The following is a 23,989-nucleotide window of genomic DNA, read 5'->3' as shown; positions in this document are numbered from 1 at the left end:
ATGATAACATAGACCTTGTTCTATCTTTCCTTTTGCCAAAGGGAAGGAAGGACTGTTACAAGCACACCTGCAGCAGACTTATTGGACACCACATGACCATCGGCTTTCTACATAGCAAGAACTTAATCATTTTCATACTTAGAGGCATAGGCAGGCAGACCTCTGAGTTCAAGGCCAGCCTGAGTCTACATAGTGAATTCTAGGATAGTCAGGACTGCATGGTGAGACCCTGCAAGGGGGGGGGGGGGGCTTGCAGAGGAGGAGGAAGAGGAAGAAAAAGAAGGAAAGGAAGGAAAAGGAAACAACAATAACACAAAAATATTGGCAAATATTTTCTTGTTTCAAGCCATGGCTAACCTGGAATTCACTGTGTAGACCAGTCTGGCCTCTGCCTCCCTAATGCTAGGATGTTAAAGGTGTGTGCCACCACAATCAATAGCTTTCCTTGTAAATTACTTGATTACTGAGGCCTCTTGGTTCAGAGGGGAAGGACCCAGACTGGGGCAGATTTGGAGTGGATTTGTAAACTTGTCATGAGATCTAACAGTTGGTATAGTGTGGGCCTTTGTGTGAAGTAGAGTTGAAGACTTTACACATATTGGTCATTTGTTCAGTGACTCCAGAGTGAGTATCATGTTTGAGTTGATTAGCAAGCCTGAATGTTCACACTGTTCTAATCACTTGTTCACACTTTCAAGAGAAGTGGAGTATACCATCAGAATAAAATTTAGCAAAGACCATTAGCAAGATAAAAGTGTGTGGTCTCCACACTAAATAATAAAGACATGTGGACTTTGGAGAAAAAGATCCCAATGTTGTTAGGTGCTGAGAATGCAAGGAGCATCCGCTTTGAAGTGGTCTCGTGAATGACATCCTCTGTCATGTACCCGGCACTGGCCGTGGCAGGAAGTCAGACACCTCCGTCTTGGGCAGTAGAGTAACCCAGTGCACTGTGCGTTGACCTGGCAGACGTGAGTGATAAAGCCCTTTAGAGTGAGGGACTGTGTCCATTGGAGGATGGAGAATCCCTCAGGCAGGATTCTGAGTGTCTACAGAGCGCATGTTATTTTCACAACATGCCCCTCTCTCCCCAGAGATGCCTCTGCACTGCTGGACCCCATGGAGTGCACAGACATGGCCGAAGAGCAGAGAGTGCACAGCCCACCCGCTTCACTAGTGCCAAGAATTCATGTAATTTTAGCCCAGAAGTTGCAGCACATCAATCCGTTGTTACCCACTTGCCTTAACAAGGAGGAGAGCAGAAGCTGTCAGTGTAAGTGTGGGCCCTCATGTGCGTGGGCTGCAGTCCCTGCTCAGCAGAGAGTTTTCCAGTCATGTCTGTCTGTCTGTCTGTGTCATGTCTGTCTGTGGCTTTGCCCCATTTCCTCTTCTAATTCCTGTCACTGAGGTGAGACCTAAACAACAGTGAAGGGTACAAGTTGTCTTTGTTCTCACATTTATATCACTGAGACAGGGTTTCTCTGTGTAGCCCTGGCTGTCCTGGAACTCACTCTGTAGACCAGGCTGGCCTTGAACTCAGAAATCCGCCTGCCTCTGCCTCCCAAGTGCTGGGATTAAAGGTGTGTACCACCACTGCCCGGCTATATCACTTTTTAATTAAAAAAAAAAAATAACATTTACTTGTGGGAAAGAGTAGACTATGCATGTGTCAGGGCACACATGTGCAGGTAAAAGAACGTAGAAGACTCACCTCTGCTGCTGCTGTGTGGGGCCTGGGGGTCAAGCTTAGGTCATCAGACTTGGTGGCAAGTACCTTTACCCTCAGAGCCATCTTGCCCCACCCTAATATGGGCATCATTTGTTGTCTCCAGAACCGCAGTGCTCCTTCCTGCTCTTGTATAAAATGCTAGTGCAGGGCTGGCCTGACACTCTCATTTGCCATTCCTTCCTTCTGCAGTTGTGTCCAATTTCATGTCTGAGTTGTCTCCAGTCAGAGCAGAGCTGCTTGGATTCCTCACTCACGCGCTCTTGGGAGATAGTTTGGCTGCTGAATATCTTATATTGCATCTCATCTCTACAGTGTAAGTCTGCGCTCTTCCTGGGAATTGGGGTGTGGGATGAAGAGGGGAACAGCTGTGATGTCTGTGTGGCTTAGTAGAGCGGCTTTATCTTCAAGGGGACTTTTACAAATGTTGCACTCAGCACAGATTCCTTTCTCCACTTTACTTAGTGTCACAAAGCATTGTGTTTCTGTCCTCCAGACAGAACGTGCCTGACCAGTAAGATAAGCTGTTCTTTTTTCTGTATTCATTTTATGTTTTATTTTGTGGTAATGTAGATTAAACCCAGGATCTTGTGTATACTTTGAATGTATCTCTGAGTCTCATTCCTAGACCCCTGTTTGTTTGTTTACATGTATGTATGTATGTATGTATGTGTACTTCTCTAGGCTCTGCTTATAAAGACAATGAAGTCTGTCTGTGTACATTAATTTGTATATTGACGCCCTTTTTTGGTTTGGTTTTTTATTTATTTATTTATTTTTTTTTTTTTGAGACAGGGTTTCTTTGTTTGGCATTGGTTGTCATGTAGCTGTGTATACCAGGCTAACCTCGAATTCACAGAGCTCCTCCTGCCTCTGCCTCCTAAGACCTGAAATTGAAGGTGCACACCACTACCACCCAGCTAGTGCCTCAGCCTTTGACTCCACCATATTAGGTTTTCAGTTTGGTTTGGGGTTCAGTTTTTGTTGGTTTTGTTTTGTTTTGTTTTGTTTTGTTTTGTTTTGTTTTGTTTTGTTTTGTTTGAGACAGGGTTTCACTGTATCCCTGGCTATCTTGGAGCTCACTCTGTAAACCAGGCTTTCCCTGAACTCAGAGATTCACCTGCCTCTGCCTCCTGAGTGCTGAGATTAAAGGTGTGTACCACTACTCCCTGGCAGGTTTGTGGTTCTTTCTTTTAAAAGAAGGAACAGGAAGAAAACTGCCTGCTCTCACATGAAACAGTTTCTTCCCATTTAATACTTGAGCATATTCTTTGGTTTATGTCCATGTGTTGTGTTTAGTACTGTGGTCCAATCAGTTGTGATTGAAGCCCACATCTTACCTGCTTTTTACATTTAATATTTAGTTGACTTATCATAATCCTTTTTTCTTTCTTTTTTGAGATAGTGTATCGCTATGTGGCCCTGGCCCAGAATGTTCTATGTAGACCAGACTGGCCTGGTACTCCATCGAGATCCTTCAGCTTCTGTTTCCTGGGTGCTGGGATTAAGGGAAAGCCATCATACTCAGCCTCCTTCATAAACTTTCTAGTGACCAGGCGGTCTTTTATTATAAACCAGGGCAACACTGTAACCATTTCCCAAAATGCTAGGGTTTTGCACTTTTTTTCTTTCTTTTTTTTTTTTTTTAAGTAAATGCTCTTACACTACGCATCTTTCCATTGTACTCTTCTTTCCCCCCGGTGGCATCTAAGATAGTATGCAATTCTTGGGTTCCCATCAACACTCTGTAGTTGCTTGACTAGACATCCCTGATGGAAAAACCTGGAATTCTGGGAGGTCTGCAGTGCCTGAGCCATAGTCAAACTGTTGAGGTCAGCCTATAAGGCAGTAACCACCAGCTTATGTCAGGCACACCTCTCCAGTGATGTCTGCAAATGCTGTAAAGTGTGAAGCACTTCAAGTCTCAGCCTTTTAGATAAGATGCTCTACCCATACTGCCATTCTGATAGATAAAAATGTTCTTTAAAAAAAAGTTTATTTTTAGTTTATCTGTGTGACTGTTTTGTCTGCATATCTGTGTGCACAGTGCCTGTGGAAGCCAGAAAAGGGTATCTTCTCCCTAGAACTGAAGTTACACACGGTAGTGAGCTATTCTGAGGTCTGGAAGAGCAGCCAAGTGCTCTAACTGCTGAGCCAACTCTCTCTGCTTCTGCAAACTGTGTAGTGATGGTGTCTCAGTGTCTCACCCTTGGTGTTGTGTTCTCCCTTCTCCCAGGTATACAAGAAGAGATGTACTTCCACTAGGAAAATTTACAGTTAACCTGAGCGGTTGCCCGCAGAACAGTACCTTCACGGAGCACCTCTATCGGATCATCCAACATCTTGTTCCAGCAGTAAGATAGCAGTGTGAAAGCTTATGAGCAAGACAGACCCAGTTATTTTCCACTCACCTTGAGTACTAACTCTGTGTTTCTTGTGGGTCTCATTTACAAGGGACAAGACCTGTCAATTGACATCATTTAAATGCACTTTAAAAATTAATGCAACGGCAGTGACTCCCTTAGAATTACACTTCCAGTCTATGCCAGTTTGTTCCTTTGGGTGCATATTACACCCGAGGTCTAAATAAGCTTTACATTATATGAGTCCAATTCCTTCAGCTGAGGTAATGAAGTGGCCCATCTCCATGTCGCAGTGTCAGTTGCTATTTGGAAGCATCTGGAATGCACATTTGTGTTAGAATCTCAGGTACAGGGGACTTCCTCTGATTAGTAAAAATTTTGGCCACTTGGGACTTAAGAAAATGAAGCCAGATCTTCTAAACAGCCTGTTGCGTGTGTACTTCAGGCCCTGCGAGAGTCCCGAGCGAGGACTGAGCCACTTTCTCATTGGACGGGGCTTTCACTGATTTCTGACATTAGCTGAGGAAGACTTGTTGGATAATCATTAGGAGATGGTTGTAAAACGGACGCTGTTTTGCATTTTGCCAGGCTCTCGAGTGTCTAAATTAATAGGAGACCCCTTGGTTTTCATTTCTGCTTCATATTTGCCCCTGCGGTGCTGTGTTTTTCTCTGGTCGGTTTCTTAGATGGTAACTAACCGAGGTGTATGATCTGAATGCCTGTCTGTCTGTCTGTCGATGGACATTCTCTATAGTAAAGCCTGCTCCGTCTTTAAACATGTCACTTCATTCATAGACTCTGCAATAGGATCTTGGCCCACTTCTCCTGAAATAGCTTCTCTGACCTCATGGAAGTTTTTGTTTTTGAGGTACATCAACAAAGTAATTGCTGGTGTGTGCTTTAAAAATTCTCGGCAGAACACTGAAACCCTGGAAATGGAATAGGAGGCACTGCCAGTGGACATGTGCCCATCTCTCCAGTAGGGTCTGAGACTTAATCTGGAGAGCAGAACTTGTGGCTGCCTGTGGGGGCATGTCCTCTTACATGGAGAACTGGAGAGTCAGTCAGGAGCAGCATGGGCCTGTGAGGGCTGCCAGCAGAGGCTGCTGCAGTTACATCTCCCAGACACAAGATGGCGCCAGAGACCATCTTTCTCGGCAGTGCAGCCAGGGTTACATCTTTACATGGGGGAGGGTAATTGGAGGAAGGAGCTTAAAGGGTCACTTCCTTATTTTGCGTTTCATTGACCATCTCCTCTCTCACCACCCTTAGTGCACTGGCACAGCCCTTCTCAGTGCTCTTCTCTCGGATCAGAGATGCGGCTTTTACTGCTTGTTATGGCCAAGTCAGGCTCAGCCCCAGCACATGGTCACTTTTGAAAAATGTATATGAGTGTTTAGCTTGCATGTATGTCTGTGCAACATACACATGTCTGGGGCCTGTGGCATTAGGTCCCCTGGAACTGGACTTCTGGATGGTTGTGAGCCACCATATAAGTGCTGGGAGTAAAACCCGTGTCCTATGCAAGAACAAGTGTTCTTAACCAATGAGCCATCTCTGCTGCCAGCCACCTTTTTGGACAAGCCCTGCCTCTGGGATTTCATCCGTATCTGTAAATAACCACTGCCCTCCTTTCTAAGAATATTAGAGCCAAAGTAGAAAATTCTCTAAATTTCAGCTGTATCTCTTCCTTCTTCTCTCACTGCATGCTTTTCTGAAGGCTGGAACATGCATGATTTCCATGCAGCTAGAGCAGACAGAAGGAGTTGAGTGTGGTGGGGCTGGAGGCAAGGTTGTGGAAGGTCCCTGCTCTGAGTGGAAGTGTTGATAATGAGGTCTGCAGTGTCGTGCCATAGTCTAGTTTAATTTACAGAGCCTTTTCTCTTCAGGAACTAGAATTAGCAGTCTTTGTCTTTTACTAGCTCCTGTCTCTTAATGAAATCTTCTGGCTAGCTGATGTTTGGCTATCTGCAGCTGTCTACCATTTTGTCTCTGGCTGGCCTTCCCTCTCCAGTGTGCACTAGGTCAGCTGAGACATAAGCAGCTATGTCCCATAGGCGTGGCTTGGAGTGTGGACATAAGCAGCTATGTCCCATAGGCGTGGCTTGGAGTGCGGCCACAGATAGTCCCTAAGACTTGCAAAGACCGTTTGTCTCATTTCTTAGAAATGATATCATCATTCCATGTGAAACACAAGCATTTTGTCTCTAAATACGTGTGTGTGTCTGTCTGTCGGTCTGTGTGTGTGTGTCTGTAAGAAGCCTGGATCTTTGCTTATTACAATTTCTGTCTCAGTCTTTTCGTCTACAGATGACAATAGAAAACATGAACCAGTTGAAGCTCATTCCCCACAAGGACTACACAGCCAACCGACTGGTCAGTGGCCTCCTTCAGCTGCCCAACAATACTTCCCTGGTCATTGATGAGACCCTTCTGGAGCAAGGGCAGTTGGACACGCCAGGTATGCACAGAGATGCTCGCTGTCCGCTTCTGGCTGTGCTCCATCTGCTTAGCCAGATCTGGCAGTGGCTTCTAAGGCAAACTTAACATTTAACAAATATTTTTAAAGTATGCATTTGACTAAAGCATGTACCACAAACTGTACACCAGTTGTTTTGTTGTGACATTCTGTTGGTTGCCTGTTAGCTCAAGAAAGGATAGAAAAGATTTAATGTAATGTTTTGTACATCCCATGGGAACTTTCTAAAGTTTTTATAGTTTCTGGAGGAAAAATAGATTGTATGGTTTAAACTAACTTCAGTTGTGGAACTTGTTAAAAAAAAAATAACAATAGCACGCTAGATCATGTCCACATGAAGAGAGTGCAGGTAACCCTGTAGCAAGCCACAGAAAGAGATGGAAAAATAATGAAGAGTGGGAACATGTAAGGCAAAGAGGAACATGAAAGTCTAGCAGAGGTGGTGGCACCCACTTGCAATTCTGTCACTTGGAAGTCAGAGGCAGGAGAACCAGGACTTCAAGGCCAGCTAGGCTTCATCAGATCCTGTCTCAGAAATGTGTAAATTGGGAAAATCAAACCTTCCTTTCTAAGGAACTGGTTTTCCCATATTACTATTACTATATTATATTACTATAGCCATGGCCTAGGAAGTGATGAGCTTACCAGAGTCCACAGTGGGTGAATTTTGGCCCCCAGAAAGTTACAGTCGGCCTAATACTGTCTGTGGAGTTCATTACATAGTTAACATGAGATTTACTGACATTCTCCTTAAGATTGCTGACTCCTGTGTCTTTTATTTACGCTTGAGAAGCCACATGTCTTAAGTATATGTCACATCACTGCCAGTAATGGTCTTTCTCTTCCAGGTGTTCATAACGTAACTGCCCTGAGCAACCTGATAACCTGGCAGAAGGTGGATTACGACTTCAGCTACCACCAGATGGAGTTCCCATGCAATATCAATGTCCTCATCACATCTGAGGGAAGGTCACTACTCCCGGTATGATGGCTGAGGGCTAAGTGGAGGGAGGTTACACTGTAAAGGTTACTGCTGTCCCTTTGTCCTTTTTTATCGATTATATTGTCTGTGTATGTAGGTGCACTTGTGCACATGTATGTCATGGCCCGGGGTCACCCTCAGGAACCTTGTCGCCGGCATTGTGAGACAGGGTCTCTTACTGGCTTGAACTGGCCAAGAGTCAGTGTAGCTCAGTGGGAGAACATTTGCCTATCTTGTGTAGGGCCTTGGATTCCATCCATAGATTTCAAAAAGGAGACTGAAATTATTATTAACAAGGGAATCTGATATTTTCATTTTAAACTGTCAAGAAGCAGCAAATCCCAAGAAACCAAAGCAGGGCAGGGGCGCCTCTCATATCTAAAAGCAGAGAGTAGAAGATGCCTAGGGATGCTGGTGCACGCCTTTAATCTCAGCACTCAGGAAGCAGAAGCAGGCAGATCTCAAGTTCAGTTCAGAACAGAGTGAGTTCCAGGACAGCTGGGTCTACACAGAGAAACCTTGTCTTTGAAAAGCAAACAAACAAAAAGGAGTAGAACTAATTCCCATAATAACCCAAACTACTGTCCTTACTGTCTTTGTCCGTCTGTCCCTGTCCCTGTCCCCTCCCCAAGTTATATAGTGTTCGGTAAGTTAGCAAGAAATTGATTCCCTCTGGGCTTGTTCCATGCCTCTAATCCCAGGACTGTGAAAGCTGAGGCTGGCCAGTCTCGAGTTGGAGAACATCATGAGTTATGCAGTAAATTTATTATTTGAATGTTTTCCTCTTTTCATTCATCGTTTGGGGTTTGGGCACGTGCACCAGCTGCTGTGTAAAGGCTGGAGGACAGCTTGTAGGAGTAGGTTCTGTCCATCTGTGTGGATCCTCAGAATCAAACTGGGAATCACATTGCAATTGGTTTGTGTCTTTTAATCCAGACAGATTGAGCACACTAAGATTTTAAAAATATCCCCTCCTCAACTTGTGTTTCCTAATTCCCTTCCACACTGAGAGCCGCCGCCTCTGAAGTAGGCAGCTGAAGGAACTTGGGGATCATTGATCTTCCTCTTTCCAGGCAGACTGCCAGATTCACCTGCAGCCCCAGCTGATACCACCCAACATGGAGGAGTACATGAACGGCCTGCTCTCAGCTGTGCTGCCGTCCGTGCTCAACAAGTTCCGGATCTACCTGACCTTGATGAGATTCCTGGATTACAACCTATCAGACGACATAACCAAGGTATGCCGAGTCAAGCAAGACTCCTGCTACCTTCTGGGGTTCATGCAACTTACTGCAGTTACTTGTTAGGCAGGGCTAGTGGTGGGCAACTCTAGTCTTCATTGTGCTCTTCTGTTTAAAAGAGATTTCATTTTTGTGCTTTTAGCAACCTCCTTTCTACATTTCGGTTGTTTCTTTGGTTGGTTGGTTGAAGTATTTTCACACTGGGAGCCAGCCAGCCCCTTTATGTCAGTCAACGAGTGCCAGTCAGTCTTCCTCTCACCTCCAGCTCCTACCGCAGCCTTGAGATGTACTTTTCTTAGGACTGACAGATGGGTTAACTACAGTAACACAAAACAATCTGCTGCTTTCCAGGCTGTCCCACATCCCCCAGTCACACTGTGATTTATTTCACAGGTTCTAGCCAGTGTCGCAGGACACTTAGTGTATCATCTTCCTAATTATCACTTTGTGCCATTGTCTTTCACACCAGAGGGGAAGCTGAACAAGAAAATACAGTTTGTGCTGCCTTTCTAGTTGTTTGTGGCTTTACTGTGTAGCCTAGGCTGGCAATAGACGTAGAAATACAGGGCTATATAGGGAGACATCGTGCATAGCTTTACGCACTGGTGCAGCTGCCTGAACCAACGTTGTGTCTTCTGTGACAACTTCTTCAAGCTTGTTTTGTGACCATTCTTTTTTTTTTTTTGGTCCATTTGTTTTATGATGCTGGATTTCAAACCCAGGGCCTTCACTGGGCTAAGCACCTGCCACTGAGCTCTCTCTCCTGACATGATCCCACTGTGTGGATCAGGCTGGCCTCAAAGTCAGAGAGATCTGCTGCCTCTGCCTCCTTAGTGCTGGGATTAAAGCTCTTAGCTATTCCATCGTCTGTTCCCTGCGTGTTCTGCTTTTTTTTTCCGGGTCTGTCAGCAGTAGCTGCTCCTTACAAACATGCCTCTAAAACCCAGAGGAGTTGTCAGTCCCGAGATCCTATTGTCTGTCCTGCTGCAGTTTGCGTGCTTCTTAATGTGTGCATTATTTTGGTCAAGTCTTTAGCACCCTGTTGAAGAAATTGTTAATCCCAATCCAGGGTTTCTACCTGGCCTTAATCATTTAGTTCCCAATAAAACCCTCACACAATCTTTATATTTACAACAAGCTTTAAACAACACACGAGCTGGGCAGTTATCTACCCTCGATGCCATTAGAATCTACATTCTATCGAGAACCCTATGTTATTACTATGTTTCATCTGGGATGCTCTTAACTCCAATTGGCCAGCCCTCAGGGCCACATTTTCATGACTCACCTAACTCATGGCAACTTCACCTCCCTTCACCTTCTTCTCTCCCTCCTGGTTCTCCTCCCCCCAATCCCCACAGCAGGCCCAGGAGCCCTAAAACCTGCCTGTACCTCTTCTGCCCAGCTACTGGCTGTGGACATCTTTATTCAGAAATAACTTGACGGCAAGGTCACGTAGAATCACTTGGGTCTATGTGCACAGGGACTCTAGGGCAACCAGATCTTGAGGAACCAATATTAGTATTAGAATACAAACTGCGTCAACCCACTGCAGCAGCCTTCAAATTTTTAGGGGCCATTGTTTTTGGTTTTCTGTCTTTTTTTAGTTCCTTCCTGCTGCTTTCTCTCCCACTGGCCCTCATTACACTTGCGTCAGTACATTTGATGGTGAGCTGCGGATCTTTGAAACTGCGGTCATTTTCCCTTATTTTTCTTTCTGCTTCAGTCTAAAAAGCTTTTGTTCACCTATCTTGAAGTTTGATTAATTTTTGTGCCTGCTCAAATTTTCTACAATTATTGCTGTTAATTGCCTTATTTTTTATTTATAGAATTTCCTGTTTGCTTCTTTTTCAACATTATTTCCTTATTGATGTTCTCTGCTCGGTGAGGCACTGTTCACATAGTCTTTAGTTCTTTATACAATAGTCACCCCTTTCCAAGAGTGATACATGCTTGAGCCCCAGGAGATGCTTGTAACTGGAGCTAGTACCTGGTCTCACGTACACTATGTAAGGGAAACATAATGGTGTATAGATAAGCTTAATTTATATAGCAAGCTATTAGTGGTAACATCAGAGGGACAGCTATAACAGGCTTCAAGTAAGATTAGGAAAGGCAGCCTTGCAGATCAGAGCAGCAGCACAGGAACTCCAGTCCTGTCTAGAGGACATCACCTGAGGAGGATGGAGTGTGTAAACAAGCTCAGATGTCACAGCCTCAACACTCTTACCAAGAGCTGCTGTTTTCTTGAATAAATGGTACCCAAGATACTGGAAGTTTCCATGGTTTTGACAGAGCTGAGTCCAGCCATTGTACTTTGCTGTATTGGACCCAGGCAGGTCTGTAACTTGACATCCCCTGCACCATCACACTGTAGAGGATGCTGGCTTCTATGCTTGTTTGGCATTCTCAACCGGGCTAAGCTGAATGTAGAATGTTTTCCATGTTGCATTTTGTAATGGGGCTTAAGTTTTGTTTTTCCTCTTCCTACCTATCTTGCCACCATTAGTCTACCATTATTTTTACCTCAATCAAGGATCATGTTTCCTTTCCTCTAAAAAGTAAGGAAATGGTTTTGAAATGCACTTAAGGTTTTGAAGGGACACTTTTACAAATGCATTGCTCTGTGACACAGGCAGTGGAAGATGACTTTGTGGAAATGCGTAAAGATGACCCCCAGAGCATCACAGCTGATGACCTCCACCAGCTGCTTGTGGTGGCTCGGTAAGTGCGCGGATCCAGGTCACACAGCTGCTGGCTGTGTGCACTTGATTTACTCAGCAGTGTCTGAGGCAGAATTCTAAAAACAAAGGAACTTCTCCTTCCAAAGACATCTATGTTGAACAGATGAGATGGACAAAGCTTTTGTCTGAAGATTGTAGTTCAGATCCTGCTTAAAATTTGGGTATGTGTAGCCACGGCCACGAGGAATCCCAGTGCAAACTGGCTAGCCTAGTCATGCTGGCCAGGACTGAGCTCAGTGAAGAAGAGAGAGTGAAGCCGGGCGTGGTGGCGCACGCCTTTAATCCCAGCACTTGGGAGGCAGAGGCAGGCGGATTTCTGAGTTCGAGGCCAGCCTGGTCTACAAAGTGAGTGCCAGGACAGCCAGGGCTACACAGAGAAACCCTGTCTCGAAAAAACCAAAAAAAAAAAAGAAGAGAGAGTGGTTGAAGAAGATTCCTGATGTCAGGCTTAGTCCACCATAAAGGCACAGACATGAAAAAGTTAAACAAAAAGACCCACCCAGTGTGAGTGCTTGTTGAGGGTTACTTAGTAGAACCTTAGCAGTAGACCAGCCTTGCTCTCTAAGCTTGTCAGAGCCAGCCTCCCTCTAATTCTAGCTCTTCAGGGACTTCTTTGTGAGGTCACACTTGGCCTTTATGTGTACCAAGTATATACTCTTGCCTCCTGGGAGCTTTCAAAGCTTTCCTTGTTTGTTTGTTTTTCCAAGATGGCAGTGAGGTAGGGGAGTGAGAGAGAGAAGGGGGTGGACACAGAGAAGAGGAAAAGAAGAGAGTGTTTTCCTAGTTCTTAAAACTTTAAACTAACCTTCCTAACACTAGGTAACTTACTTTAAACCAGATTTCTGTCTCTGAGCGTCGGTCAGACAACACTCTCCAGAGAGCGCTGGCTCAGAGCAAAGCAGCTGGAGCACTCCAGGAAGAACAGGCTTCAGCAGCAGAAGAGCGTGAATGGGAACGAGCTTTAGAACTGAATGTGCAGGGAACGGCAAGCTACGGCCTTTGTGCCGTACAATCCACAGTCCTTTATACCACATTGTTTTATAGGTAATTTGTATCCAAAAAAAAAACAGTGACTTTTCCTGAAATCAAGTCTGGTGACAACTAAAGTTTATATGATTCTCTGTAAGGGTTTTTACCTTACTGGTTTTATGGAGTTTTGGAGTTTGTTTTGTATTTGATATTAAAGGTTTAATAATGATAATGTTGCTGATCACACCATTTCTTAGCCACAGCTGCATCTTAGGCCGGACTGTGAAGTGCTAGCTTCTTCCGCTGCAGAGTTATTTGAAGAGCTGTGTTAATCAGAACAGGTCTGAGTGACGAGTTCGAGATATGACTTCTGTAGTGTCATTTTCTACACAGTTGCCACAGAAGCGGTTTCCCACGTCCCAGCTGTAACAGCCGGCAGAACTGGCCTTTCCCATGGCGGCGGGCGGTTCCTGGCTTTCAGATTTCATAGACTGGTAATACCTTTCTGAGGTAGGGGTGCCAATTGATTTTGCCAAGTCATTTGAAAGAAAAAAGAACAAAACACACTGTGATCACTATTTTGTTTTCATAAAGGACATTCTCAGAACACGAGCATCTTTTAATGGAATAAATGCAGCTTTGTGAAGACCACCACATTGTCCTTAACTTTTCTCATCTCCTGCATCTGTCATCTGCATCTGACATTTTATGGGGTTGAGGGGGAACACTGCTCCCATGGACCCTGGTCCAGACATGAAAAAATGCTACTTAAACAGTAAAGTTTGGGGGGTGGGGAACCATCTTTTTTTTGGTGCTGCTTATCAAACCCTGGCTTCTCATACATGCTAGAGAAGTGCAGTCTCCCTTGAGCTACATCCCCGGCCTGTGCAGGGTGGGATGTTTTTTATTTTCCTCATTATTTAACTGACTTGATGAATGTACTGCATTTTGAGCTTTTAATATAAATAACACCATTTACTAGTGCAGTAAAGGCCCATCCAGTTACAGGTAGGTTTTCCTTTGACCAATTCATTTTGATATGTGTATTCTCAAATGAACAAAAATGTTAGTAGTTATAACTTGCAAGTTAATGTAGTATAATGGCGATTGTAACAAGAATCTTCAGAAAAGTTAGGACCTTGCTGTAATCTCACCTGCTGTGTATGGAGATGAATTCACTTGGAAACATGAATGCAGTGGTCCCTTAGTTTCTTCCCTGCTAACCAAGGAAACAGGGTCGGCCTTGATAAATCAAGGGAGTTGCCTGATGAAAGGACGTGCAAACTACTAGCCATTCAGCATTCTTTTCCTAACTGCAGATCTATTTTTATAAGTTAATGTGAATAATGTTCATACTAGAATTTAACTGGTTTTCATTTTTATAACTGGTAGACAGATCTTCCTTAAACTTTTGAAAATAAAATGTTCACATAGATTTTTGAAAATGCATTTTCTTTGTCCTAGAACAAATTTTTTAGTTTTATCTTGTCAAACTGTACCAATGTAAACCGTAATTTACCAAAGAGAAGTCATAATTTTGCTTGGTCTTACAGAAAAGTTCCCGTAAATAACCCTGTCCAGTAAATAAAACTTCCAAATTGCCAGGACCATGGGCCATTTTTCATGAATTAGAAATACAGGACGGCATCTCCTCAAGCTGAACTGGAAGAGATGGGCTCTGCAGCTTTCTGAGCCACAGTCTCCCTTGCCTACACACGTTCACATCTGTAGCTCTGAGTCTGGATCACATTGTAACCCTGACCAGGCAGCTAGGTGTCTTTGGAAATAACCATTGCTTTAACTCCTGTTGTCACATCTCTTCATGGGTCATGCACTATCTTCCCATCTGGCCTGGCTTAATACTTCACTACTCTGAAGGCCCTAAAGAAAAAATGGAAAAAAGACGGCAGCATTCAGTTTTTAATGTCTGGGATGTAAAATACAGTTTTCACTTTTAAAATAGAAATTGAAAGTTCAAAACAAGTGTTTGGTTATAGCAAACTTACCATTTATGAATTCTTTGAAAACGACTCTTACTATTAAATGCTATACAAGAAATCCTCATACACCGATGTTTTGAATTACAGTGGTTCTTTAATAGTCACAAGACTTGACACTTCTAATAAATAACAAAAGTGGAATGCTTATCAGAGTTTTAACAGACATAATGTTAAACTGAGAGTCAGTTAACCGGAGTAAGGCTCTAAAGGATGCCAGAGACATTGATACCTGCTAGAACGTGCCCTACAACTTTCTTACTCTGGGTTATAGAAGAGGTTCTTGGTGGTTAGTTACTGCATAAAACCAGTTTAACCTGGACTTTTATGTTTTCCATAGTTCTAGAACCTACAAGAGATGCTAAATATCCCCCTTGAAAGAGTTCAAACGACTTTTCTAGAGATCTCTAGAGTCAATAAACATGATCATGACGGGCAAGCCCATCAAATTCTTAAGAATTTGAGAGAGAGAGAGAGAGAATGAATATATATGGGAGAGATTGGGGTCAAAGGAAAACTAGTTTCACCATTGTTAATTCTCAGCTTCAGAGAATGGTTAAGCCATGAGACTACTTTTTAATTTAGATACTAATGCACACTAGCATCACTAAAATCTAAATGCATAATTTCCTTTATGAAGCAGTACTGGGAATGAACTGATAGAGCAGGAAATGCCAACTCCATAACAGATGTCCACATCTGCTTGAGAGTGCTCCCCTCAGACACGAGCTTGGTGTCTTTCCTGCTCCTTTCCAAGTGAGATGCACAAACCATTCTAGTGTTTGCTACTCTGGTCCATAATCCAGGATGATTGCCTGTAGTCTTAGCTTACATATCTGGAAATTTGCTAAGGTTCAGACTCCTTGTAAAACAATTGCCAATAAACATAATTAGAATTTTAAATCCCTATATTCAGTACAGGTTAAAATAGCCTGGTAGGTGAAAACTTCATTTTTAAATAAAAGTCAAAGGATTGTGACTGAAATCTAAATCTGAATTATTCGTGTCTGGCATTGTGTAAACATATTTTTAAGTTCATTTTGTTGAATTTCGTTAACCACTTCGGGTTCTGCTGGACTTTTCTGAACTTTGGCAACTGCCAAGTTTATCCCATGAGTTAGCCCAGCTTGAGTAATATTAGCGACTTGGACCATGGAGCTGCGGATCTTTGCAAAGGGAGAGACTGCCCTGCTGCTGCTGCTCTCTGAAGAGGGAGTTACGCAGAGCCCTGCCTCAAGTTCCAGAAGGCTGGACCCGGAGCTGGGCGTCTTCTGAGATACCACTGAATGTACTGGTTCAACTGATAAGAATGGTGGGCCTGCCACAGAACAAGAGACGTTTAACTGAGTGGGTCGAGGAGGCGTCTGTCCCATTGGTTCTGACTGGGTTTCTTCGTTAGACACACGGTTAGTCTTGTGACTTCCCTCCTCACTCTTCTGAGCTAGAGACCTGATCTCTGACAGCTCATTCATTTTGTTCTGTGCATCCTGCACAAATCTCTGGCAGTAAACATCCATGGGCTTTGTGAAGCCAGTCAGTGTGTGTATGCTGTCAGCAGAAGGGCTTTTCTTCAGGGGAGACTCCAAGCTTTTCCCAAGTTCACTTCCAGGACCAGCAGTAGCTTCTGAGGGGGCATGAGTGCTGACATCGATACTGCTGGCAGACTGGGACCGACTGCCTAGTCGAGGTGCTGACGCAATAATCCCACAGCTTGGGAGAATGTAATCTATTGGCCCTACGCTCTCTAAAGAATTGGCTAGCTGCTTGTCTTCCTCCGACTTAGAATTTGTAAGGAATTCATCAGAGTGGTACGAGTCGTTATCTGAAGAAGCGTCCCCATCAGACTCCCCCTGAACCTTATTACCCATCACTCCTGGGTTTTCCATGGTCTCAAGACTGCTATCTGACTTCCAAAGATTGACTTTTAAGTTTGGTTTTAGAAAGTTAACTTTCATTTCAGGCTTTGTAAAGTTTCCTAATTTTCGTAGGTTGCCGATGTTCACATTGGATTTGGTCTGCTTTACTTTTTGATTTAGAGATGAAAATTTGCTCATTAAAAAGCTTTTCCCCTGGGCCAGAGAGCCTTGGTTTTGAGATCTGATACCAATGATGTCTTCATGAGGCTTACTGCTTTTCCTGTAAGTTAGAAAAGAAAAAAAAATTAGTTCCTCGTGAAATCCAAAATACTGGAAGTGTAGGGTACTGCTTGCTAACTTATAAATCCAAATAACAAGTCAACACCAAAACTCTACGATCCAAAAGATATTGGATGGTAGATACTGTTTTCAGTTAGGAATATAACAAACTTTAAAAAAGTGGACCTAAAAAGTTTTACTTACATATAAAATACTATACCTCAATACAGATATATAAAAATATTTGTATCTTGGGTTTTTTTCCCTTTGCATGAGGTCTGCACAGTGGTCAGTGTGTAGTCATGTGGTTACAGCATAACCGAGCTGGGACTGGTCACATTTCAAAGGCCAGAGCCTCAGGTGGCATGAGGCTGCCATCCTAAGTGCAGGACTAATGCATGCTGAACGCTATCTTCGCTCTTGATACTGACCTCTCAAGTTTCTTCTCAATGATGGGAACATCCAGTCCCATGGCTTGCTTGGTGATCTGCAGCATCTCTGCAATGCACTGAAGAGTGTCTGAAACCCAAACACAGGTCTTACCAGTCGCCCCAGACACTAGCACATCAGCCTGAAGTTAATTTGTGGCCACAGACTTAAATACTAGTTTACTGCCTACAGTAACTTACAGAAAACTGCTAACTTGCTCACTGTCCTCCACATGTTCTAGATGATGACTTTTTAAAAAAAAGTATTTGTTTTATTTGGCTCTGCCTTCTCACACCTAATGCTAAAAACAGAGGCCATGTACTTCCTTTGCCATTACACAAGACAAAAGCAAATAAACCTGCAGTTCTACCTCACTTGTAATTCCAGGGTGAAGCTAGAGCAAAGAATGAATTGTGTATATTATACACTCAAATCACACCACTGTCAAACGGAGAAAGCGTTCTTAGCTATTTTCACTCGATGCTAACTGAACCATATAAAATGGCCCCATGCTCCAGGAGGGGCTCCGAGCGGTTGAAGAGTCACCGCTTGCAAGAGCTGGACAGAACGTCCACAGGAGCTCTGGCTTCTGAGTTTGGTTCCTTCAGGGCAACTTCACTTCTTCAGTCTGAGGTTCAGAGTCTCAGGCAGCAAGCACGGTGTGTGAGGCTCAGCTATATTCTTCTGGAAATATTTGGGATGTGAATTAATAATAAACTTTGCTGCAGTCTCTCCAGACTTCTTTGCCAATAAAAACAAATGAGACTCCAGAGCAGAGGTTGGTATGAGGTAAGTAACGGTCATCTTGAAGCACATAAGGTGCAGCTATAGGACGATCCCTGGTAACTGGATGCAGGGGCCTGGAGAGCAGCCACTTAATCCCAGGTTGCCTTGTTTGGAATGACTTTCTTCAACCCATTACATCTGTTCCTTCAGCCTTTGGGAGGGAGTCACTTCCTGAATAAAGCTACCACAGAACTCTGGTACACACACACACACACACACCCCGAGTGGTTTGCAGTAAGCCAAGCCTGCTGTATAAGGGCAAACGTCGAGCTGCTGCTGCCACCACCATCTCCATCTTTGGACTCTTCATAGAGCATGATTTTTTAACAGACAAGATCAAAAGAGCTAACGAACCGCACGTAAACATCTTAGAACTCACAGGGACCTGGTAAAGTGGTCGGAACTGCTGCCTCTGGGAGCAGGTGACACACTTCACAATAGGAGTAGAGATCTCGAATCCAAGCTACTCCTGAACAATCTTTCTAGAAATCAGTTCTACAATGTCCCATGCAGTGGAGTTGATTATCTCTGAAAATGCCACGGTTTGCTCTTCCTTACCTTTCCCATCTTCTTCAGGACTACGTGGTACAGCTCTTAATGTATGGAAGTAACCGCTTGCTTCTTTACATCTGTAGTGCAGCCGCATGCAGGAGAACTTTGGTTTGCCGAAAAGAGTAGGTTCAGGACCTAACACAAGTGAGAGGAGGGTTTAAAGTTGTTTTTCACGTAACACTCTCTGCCTTTACTTCAAATACACATACAATATCACCAAACGGTGAGCATATTTCTATTCATAATTTAATCAAGATATAGACTTACGGCCATTTATAAAAATGTTTTCATAGTATGTTAATCTTGGGTTTCACTATGACATTTCATGCATGTGTGTGTCCTAACCATAACAAGGCAGCCATGTCTTATGCCCTCTGTTTTATCATGAATGTAGGATTTGAAGCCATAAGAACACTTCTTCAGTTGTAATTGTTTAAACTTTTTAATCACTGGAGTTCTCAAGAGGCACAAGATGAAAGCAACCATCCCCATTATTAGTCTCTAAAGAAAGGAAGTCTGCCATCACAGATGGCTTGGAGCATCCTCTTTTGTGGGTTAGTTAATGTGCTAGCATTTACCTATTTCTATTCTTTCCAGGTCTTCTAGGCCCAGTCGTTGATACTGGTTTACTTTATCAACTTCATCATCATAACTAGGGAAAGGCAAGTACAACAAAGGTTAAAAGCAAGGGTTTGGCTCTGGCTCCAAAGCTGAGGTATAATGTTATAAGCTACCACATGCACTTAAAATAAAGTCTTTCCAGCATGCATTCCAGGATGAAGTGAAACATAAAAAGTATATATTAAATAAGAGGAACAGCCCAGCTCTCAGGAGGCAGAGGCATAGGCATGCGGATTCCTGTGAATTCCAGACCGGTCTGGTCTATAGAAGGAGCTCCAGGCCAGCCAAGGCTACATAATAGAGAGACCCTGTCTCAAGGTGGGAGGGTGGGAGGAGAGAGTAACATAATTTAACAACTAATAGAGAATTTTACATATAAAAGAAAATTACAAAGCAAAAATAATTTCAGTTTTATAAACAAAATGAAAACAAGCCTTAAATGAAGGCAATATACATTGGAACACTTTAGCTAAGGAATATACAGCAGATGGGTCTGAGACCCCATATCAATGAAGAAAACTGTCATGACCTGTGCCAAAGGCATATGGAATGACAGGAAAACGGCAGCTTAAACCAAGCTGGAAAAGTAAAGGGGATGTTTTACTCAGGAAATGCATTAAGCCTGCATCCTGGACAGCTCACGGAACAAGCACTCAGCTTTGGAAGTGGCACAGATAATTGCCTTTTTGGAGATGGCGCTAATAAACCACCAAAGTCACATAATTGATCATATGCTTGTAACCAAGGAGACGCTGAAAGTCGCATAATCATATGCTTGTAACCATGGCAACACTGACGTGCGCACATGCGCACATACAAGCTGTGCATCTGCAGAGCTGAATCATTCAATGGCAAAAGCTGCAGGGAATTCAGTGTCAAACAATGGGGAAAATACAGTAAGACAAGCCATGATACATGGCCTCTGTGATTAAACAGAGTGCGTGATGCCCTGATTGTGATGAATTCCAAGTAATACTAAGCTAAAACAGTAATAAATAACTCAAAATTTGAAAGATTATTTAAAGGGCTCAATGAAATTTCATATATACATGAAGACAAAAACAAACAAACAAACAAACAAACTAAAAGCTTTAAATCACTGGCGACTTACTAGGCCACATAGTAGGCAGCGTTAGACAGCAGCAGCAGCACTTCCACATCTCTGTGCGCAGCGTCAGTGAGGCTGTACAGATACGATCCCTGATCAATTATTTCTAGTCACATTTTTGCAAGCATATTCCTACTTACAAGAAAAGATTGCCCAGGGGAACAAATGAAAATGAAATGATTGTACTTCTGAAGTTAAATTTAATACAGAAGCAGTCTACATTCATTTTGGGGGGAAAAAGCTTAAACACCTCTCCCCACCCCCACCATTAGGAGGGAGCCGATGTGAGCCCGAGCGGAAGGAAGGTCTATTCCAGACATGACCAGAAGGGGGCGCAGTCCTCAAAGGAAAGGGATAATGTAAGAGGGGAAAAATGGTGAAAGAGGTGGCTACTGGGAAGAAGAAAGAGAAACGTGACACGCAGAAGGAGAAATCATATGTTACCTCACATTTGCCAGTATTTAAAATAGCATACGAGACGCTGAGGATATTTTTGCACTACTAGAAAACAGCTATTCTGAAATAGTCTTAGATAAACTGTTGTGAACATGAAGGCAAGCCACACTCCATTTTTCTCACTATAGATTTTACTTGGCTTTCAAGGAATGAGTAAGCACTGCCTTATGGCCATTTTGTCGCATTATCCTCCCCTCCCCGCCCCCCCCCATTCATATTTTCTCTCTCTCTCTCTCTCTCTCTCTCTCTCTCTCTCTCTCTCTCTCTCTGTCTCTCTGTCTCTCTCTCTCACACACACACACACACACACACACACATACACACACACACACCACTACCACTACTGAAACATTTTAGAATGGAATTCAGGTGAATTGTTGAACCATTTTAAACCAAGACTATAGTAAAATGCACATCTTGAGATGCTTCTAATAATGATTAAAAGATACAAATAATCAACAAGCAGGCATAACCCAAACTCAAATGAAAATTTTAACGTAATTTCTAATCTGGCATGGGTAGCCTTTCCAGCCAAGTCCTTAAACTGCAAATTCTGATTGCTGATCTTTAGATTCCACCTTAAGATTTTCCTGCCACAGGATCTCAAACCCATCTCATCTGCTGGCTCTTACTATTATAAAAGCAGTAGCACAAACAAATAAATAAAAGACCCAGATAGGAAATATCAATTATGGATGGAACTTAAGCCACTAACAAGCGTGCCTGGGAATGAGGTCACTGCCAGAGGGCACTGCCGAGGACTGTGGTTTTACCAAAGCCTGTACCTCGGCTTTCTGCATCAGCACCACCTTGTTGCAGCCCAAATTCAACAGTTTTTAATTTGAAATGATTTCCTCAGTTTTCACCTACACTCTAGACCTCAATGAATGAACAGACGCACCTAATAAAACATAGACTTATTCTGGCAGCCAGTATCTGAGTAAGAGAAGACCATACATTCAGAGATCCTGGCAGCATAGCAAAATGATATGGTAAATAGAAGCGAGTTTTACGCATGATACTTACTGCATTCTGAAAACTGCTGCTTGAGCCGAGCCACGCCAAAAATTACATCACGACACAATTTTTACACACACACCAAAAAAAAAAAAAAAAAAAAAAACCTAATTCCAGTGTCACTTCCATCCTGCCTATTCTAGAGTTAGTATTTACATCAGTCAAAAACATTATGTCCTTATCTAAAAGCATTTGGCACAAAACAAGCGGTCGAGTGTTGTCGGCCTTTTTCCCCCTCCCACCCCATTTTTACTGCAGTCTTAGGTGCAGTAAATAATCCCTCCCTGTCCATACACCCACCCATCCCCACCCTTTTAAAAAAGAAAAAGCACATTTGGTACGGACAAGAAAAACAAAAAACAACAACAAAAAAACCCTTATGTATAACCCCACCCACCCCCTGCATTGCAGCTCCTTGCTGCTGTCCTAATCATTTTTGTTTTCCCGCCACTGTGGCAAGCCTTCCTTCCATACTATAAAAACAAAAATTGCCAAAACCACATGCAGCCCAACCACGGAGACAATGGTCGCATAAAAAGCGCTGTCTTCCGGGGACATTAACATCAAGCTTTGGAAAAGAAGTAATTTACAGGAAAAATACAGCCCCACTGGCACTTTAACCATAAGTCCTGCAAAAAGAAGGAAAATCTTAAAAGTCATGGCGAGAACGCCATCGGACTTAGGTTCCGCAGCGTTGGCAGCTGGAGCGCGAGGCGCAGGTGGCGGCTGCCGATGGGAGCGCGGCATCCTCGGTCTGCACCGCACCTCACGCCTGCAGAGAATGGCACTGCGGACTCGCCTCCAATCACGCCCACTTCCGCTGCGGCAGGCTGCCACTGCGCGTGCGCATTGTATCCTGCGCATCCCTCGCCCTCCACGGAGAATAAAGACCCGGGCCGGTGGAGCTGTGGGTGGGAGGGCTTCTGGCTTGCGCCTTTACCACGGCTTGATGGGCAGAGGGCTGCCAAGCTGTTATCTTTGCCGCGATCCTGATAGTCGCAATACCCTGCGGAGGACAGATGAACGGGGTAGAGTCGGCGTTTCTGCAGGTGCTCTGGGTCCTGTCGCAGCTCGCCTAGTTCCTTTCGAACCTAAGCCTCCTTCCAGGCGCTAAAGTCCGGCTGGTCTGTGGCAAATGAGGTGGCCGAGAGCGCAGGCAGGAAGGACACACAGTTGAGGAGGGCTGCTTCTATCTGGTGTCTGCCGGGATGGACCGTGAAGCGGGCTGAGCGCTGCGTTGCCGCACTGCGTCCCTACCGCGGCACGGTGCCGCGCTGGACAATTCCCAATACCGCTTCTGGCCTCCCCAGCGTAAGGCTGTGGTAAACTGCTTCCCAGACAGTGTTACAGTACCGATACTGCAGTGAATGAAGCTAAATCTGTTGCACTGCCGAAATAGTCCTTAGGATAGAGCAATACTGCAGTATTTTTAAAAATACAAATACCACAATAGCATAGAGAATAAAACATCAAATGTTTATGTAAAGACACCCACTACTGTATTTGCACAGTCCTGCCTTTCTCCCCAGTCCCTAGTCCTAGCCGTGGTCTTTAAAACAAACAAACAAACAAACAATTACCGCTCAAGGACAAAAAGACAAAAGAGCACTGCTGTTAGTACCACCAGAAAAGGCACTTACCATGCAAGTCTGGATAGCTTTCACACCGGCACAGTCGTGAATGGACGACGACGGATGGACGGACACACACACACACACACACACACACACACACACACACGCACACACGTGCACGCGCGCGCACCCCCAAATAATAATAATAATAATAATTGCATTGTTGGTGGCGTCACTGAGTAACAAAGCCCCTAGGAAAATCAGGCTGGTCTCAAAATCACTTAAACCTGCCTGCCTCTGTATTTCAATGCTGAGATTAAAGATTATGCCAGCACATCTGGCCTAAATACATTTTTTAAAAACAAAAGCTACCAAACTAAATTAGGTAGTGGAGGCACACACCTTTAATCCCAGCACTGGAGAAGCAGAGGCAGGTGGATCTCTGTGAGGCTGAGTCTGGTCTATAGAGTGAGTTCCAGGACAGTCAGGGCTACACAGAGAAACCCTGTCAACCCACCCCTATCAAAAACTTTTTAATTTTAGAGATCCATCAAGGAATGGATAGCTGAGGCAGGCACATGGTGACTGCTAAAGGCCCCAAGCCTAGTGCCGTGCGGCCACTCCCAGAGCTACCTGGTCCCCACCCCGAAGTTCTGGATCTAGATCTGCATTCAGTCAGCAAGCATACAAAAGGATTCTACAGGAAACTCAAATGTCCAGATCATGTTTCTCATGGGGAGAAAGGGGAAACACATGCATACACACACACACACACACACACACACACGCACACGCACACACACACACACA

The 23,989-nt window shown here is 43.9% G+C and overlaps 2 protein-coding genes and 1 pseudogene across 5 annotated transcripts in view; 1 reads left to right on the top strand and 2 right to left on the bottom strand.

Moving 5' to 3' along the window:
* The window catches only part of Mcmbp (minichromosome maintenance complex binding protein), a 40,664-nt gene extending 27,506 nt beyond the window's left edge, over positions 1 to 13,158 (top strand). The window contains exons 9-16 of the mRNA XM_021168361.1: positions 1,095 to 1,273; positions 1,919 to 2,042; positions 3,963 to 4,080; positions 6,385 to 6,550; positions 7,417 to 7,550; positions 8,624 to 8,788; positions 11,427 to 11,515; positions 12,374 to 13,158. Coding sequence (XP_021024020.1) covers positions 1,095 to 1,273; positions 1,919 to 2,042; positions 3,963 to 4,080; positions 6,385 to 6,550; positions 7,417 to 7,550; positions 8,624 to 8,788; positions 11,427 to 11,515; positions 12,374 to 12,500 — 1,102 coding nt within the window. The 3' untranslated portion in view covers positions 12,501 to 13,158. The remainder of the gene's footprint in view (positions 1 to 1,094; positions 1,274 to 1,918; positions 2,043 to 3,962; positions 4,081 to 6,384; positions 6,551 to 7,416; positions 7,551 to 8,623; positions 8,789 to 11,426; positions 11,516 to 12,373) is intronic.
* Positions 13,159 to 14,578: 1,420 nt separating this feature from the next.
* The window catches only part of Inpp5f (inositol polyphosphate-5-phosphatase F), an 88,016-nt gene continuing 78,605 nt past the window's right edge, over positions 14,579 to 23,989 (bottom strand). For 3 of the 4 annotated variants that reach the window (XM_021166953.1, XM_029480073.1, XM_029480074.1), the window contains 5 exons: positions 20,136 to 20,207; positions 18,982 to 19,055; positions 18,410 to 18,538; positions 17,068 to 17,155; positions 14,579 to 16,637 (listed from right to left, as the gene is read on the bottom strand). In XM_021166953.1, coding sequence (XP_021022612.1) covers positions 15,488 to 16,637; positions 17,068 to 17,155; positions 18,410 to 18,538; positions 18,982 to 19,055; positions 20,136 to 20,207 — 1,513 coding nt within the window. In that variant the 3' untranslated portion in view covers positions 14,579 to 15,487. Of the gene's footprint in view, positions 16,638 to 17,067; positions 17,156 to 18,409; positions 18,539 to 18,981; positions 19,056 to 20,135; positions 20,208 to 21,614; positions 21,977 to 23,989 lie in introns of those variants that run through there. The other variant, XM_021166954.1, reaches the window with a different exon arrangement.
* Positions 22,010 to 23,478, bottom strand: LOC115031556 (annotated as a pseudogene).

Source organism: Mus caroli, chromosome 7 (assembly GCF_900094665.2).
Source record: "Mus caroli chromosome 7, CAROLI_EIJ_v1.1, whole genome shotgun sequence".
NCBI classification, from domain to species: domain Eukaryota; kingdom Metazoa; phylum Chordata; class Mammalia; order Rodentia; family Muridae; genus Mus; species Mus caroli.
This window is presented reverse-complemented; position numbering and strand designations above follow the sequence as displayed.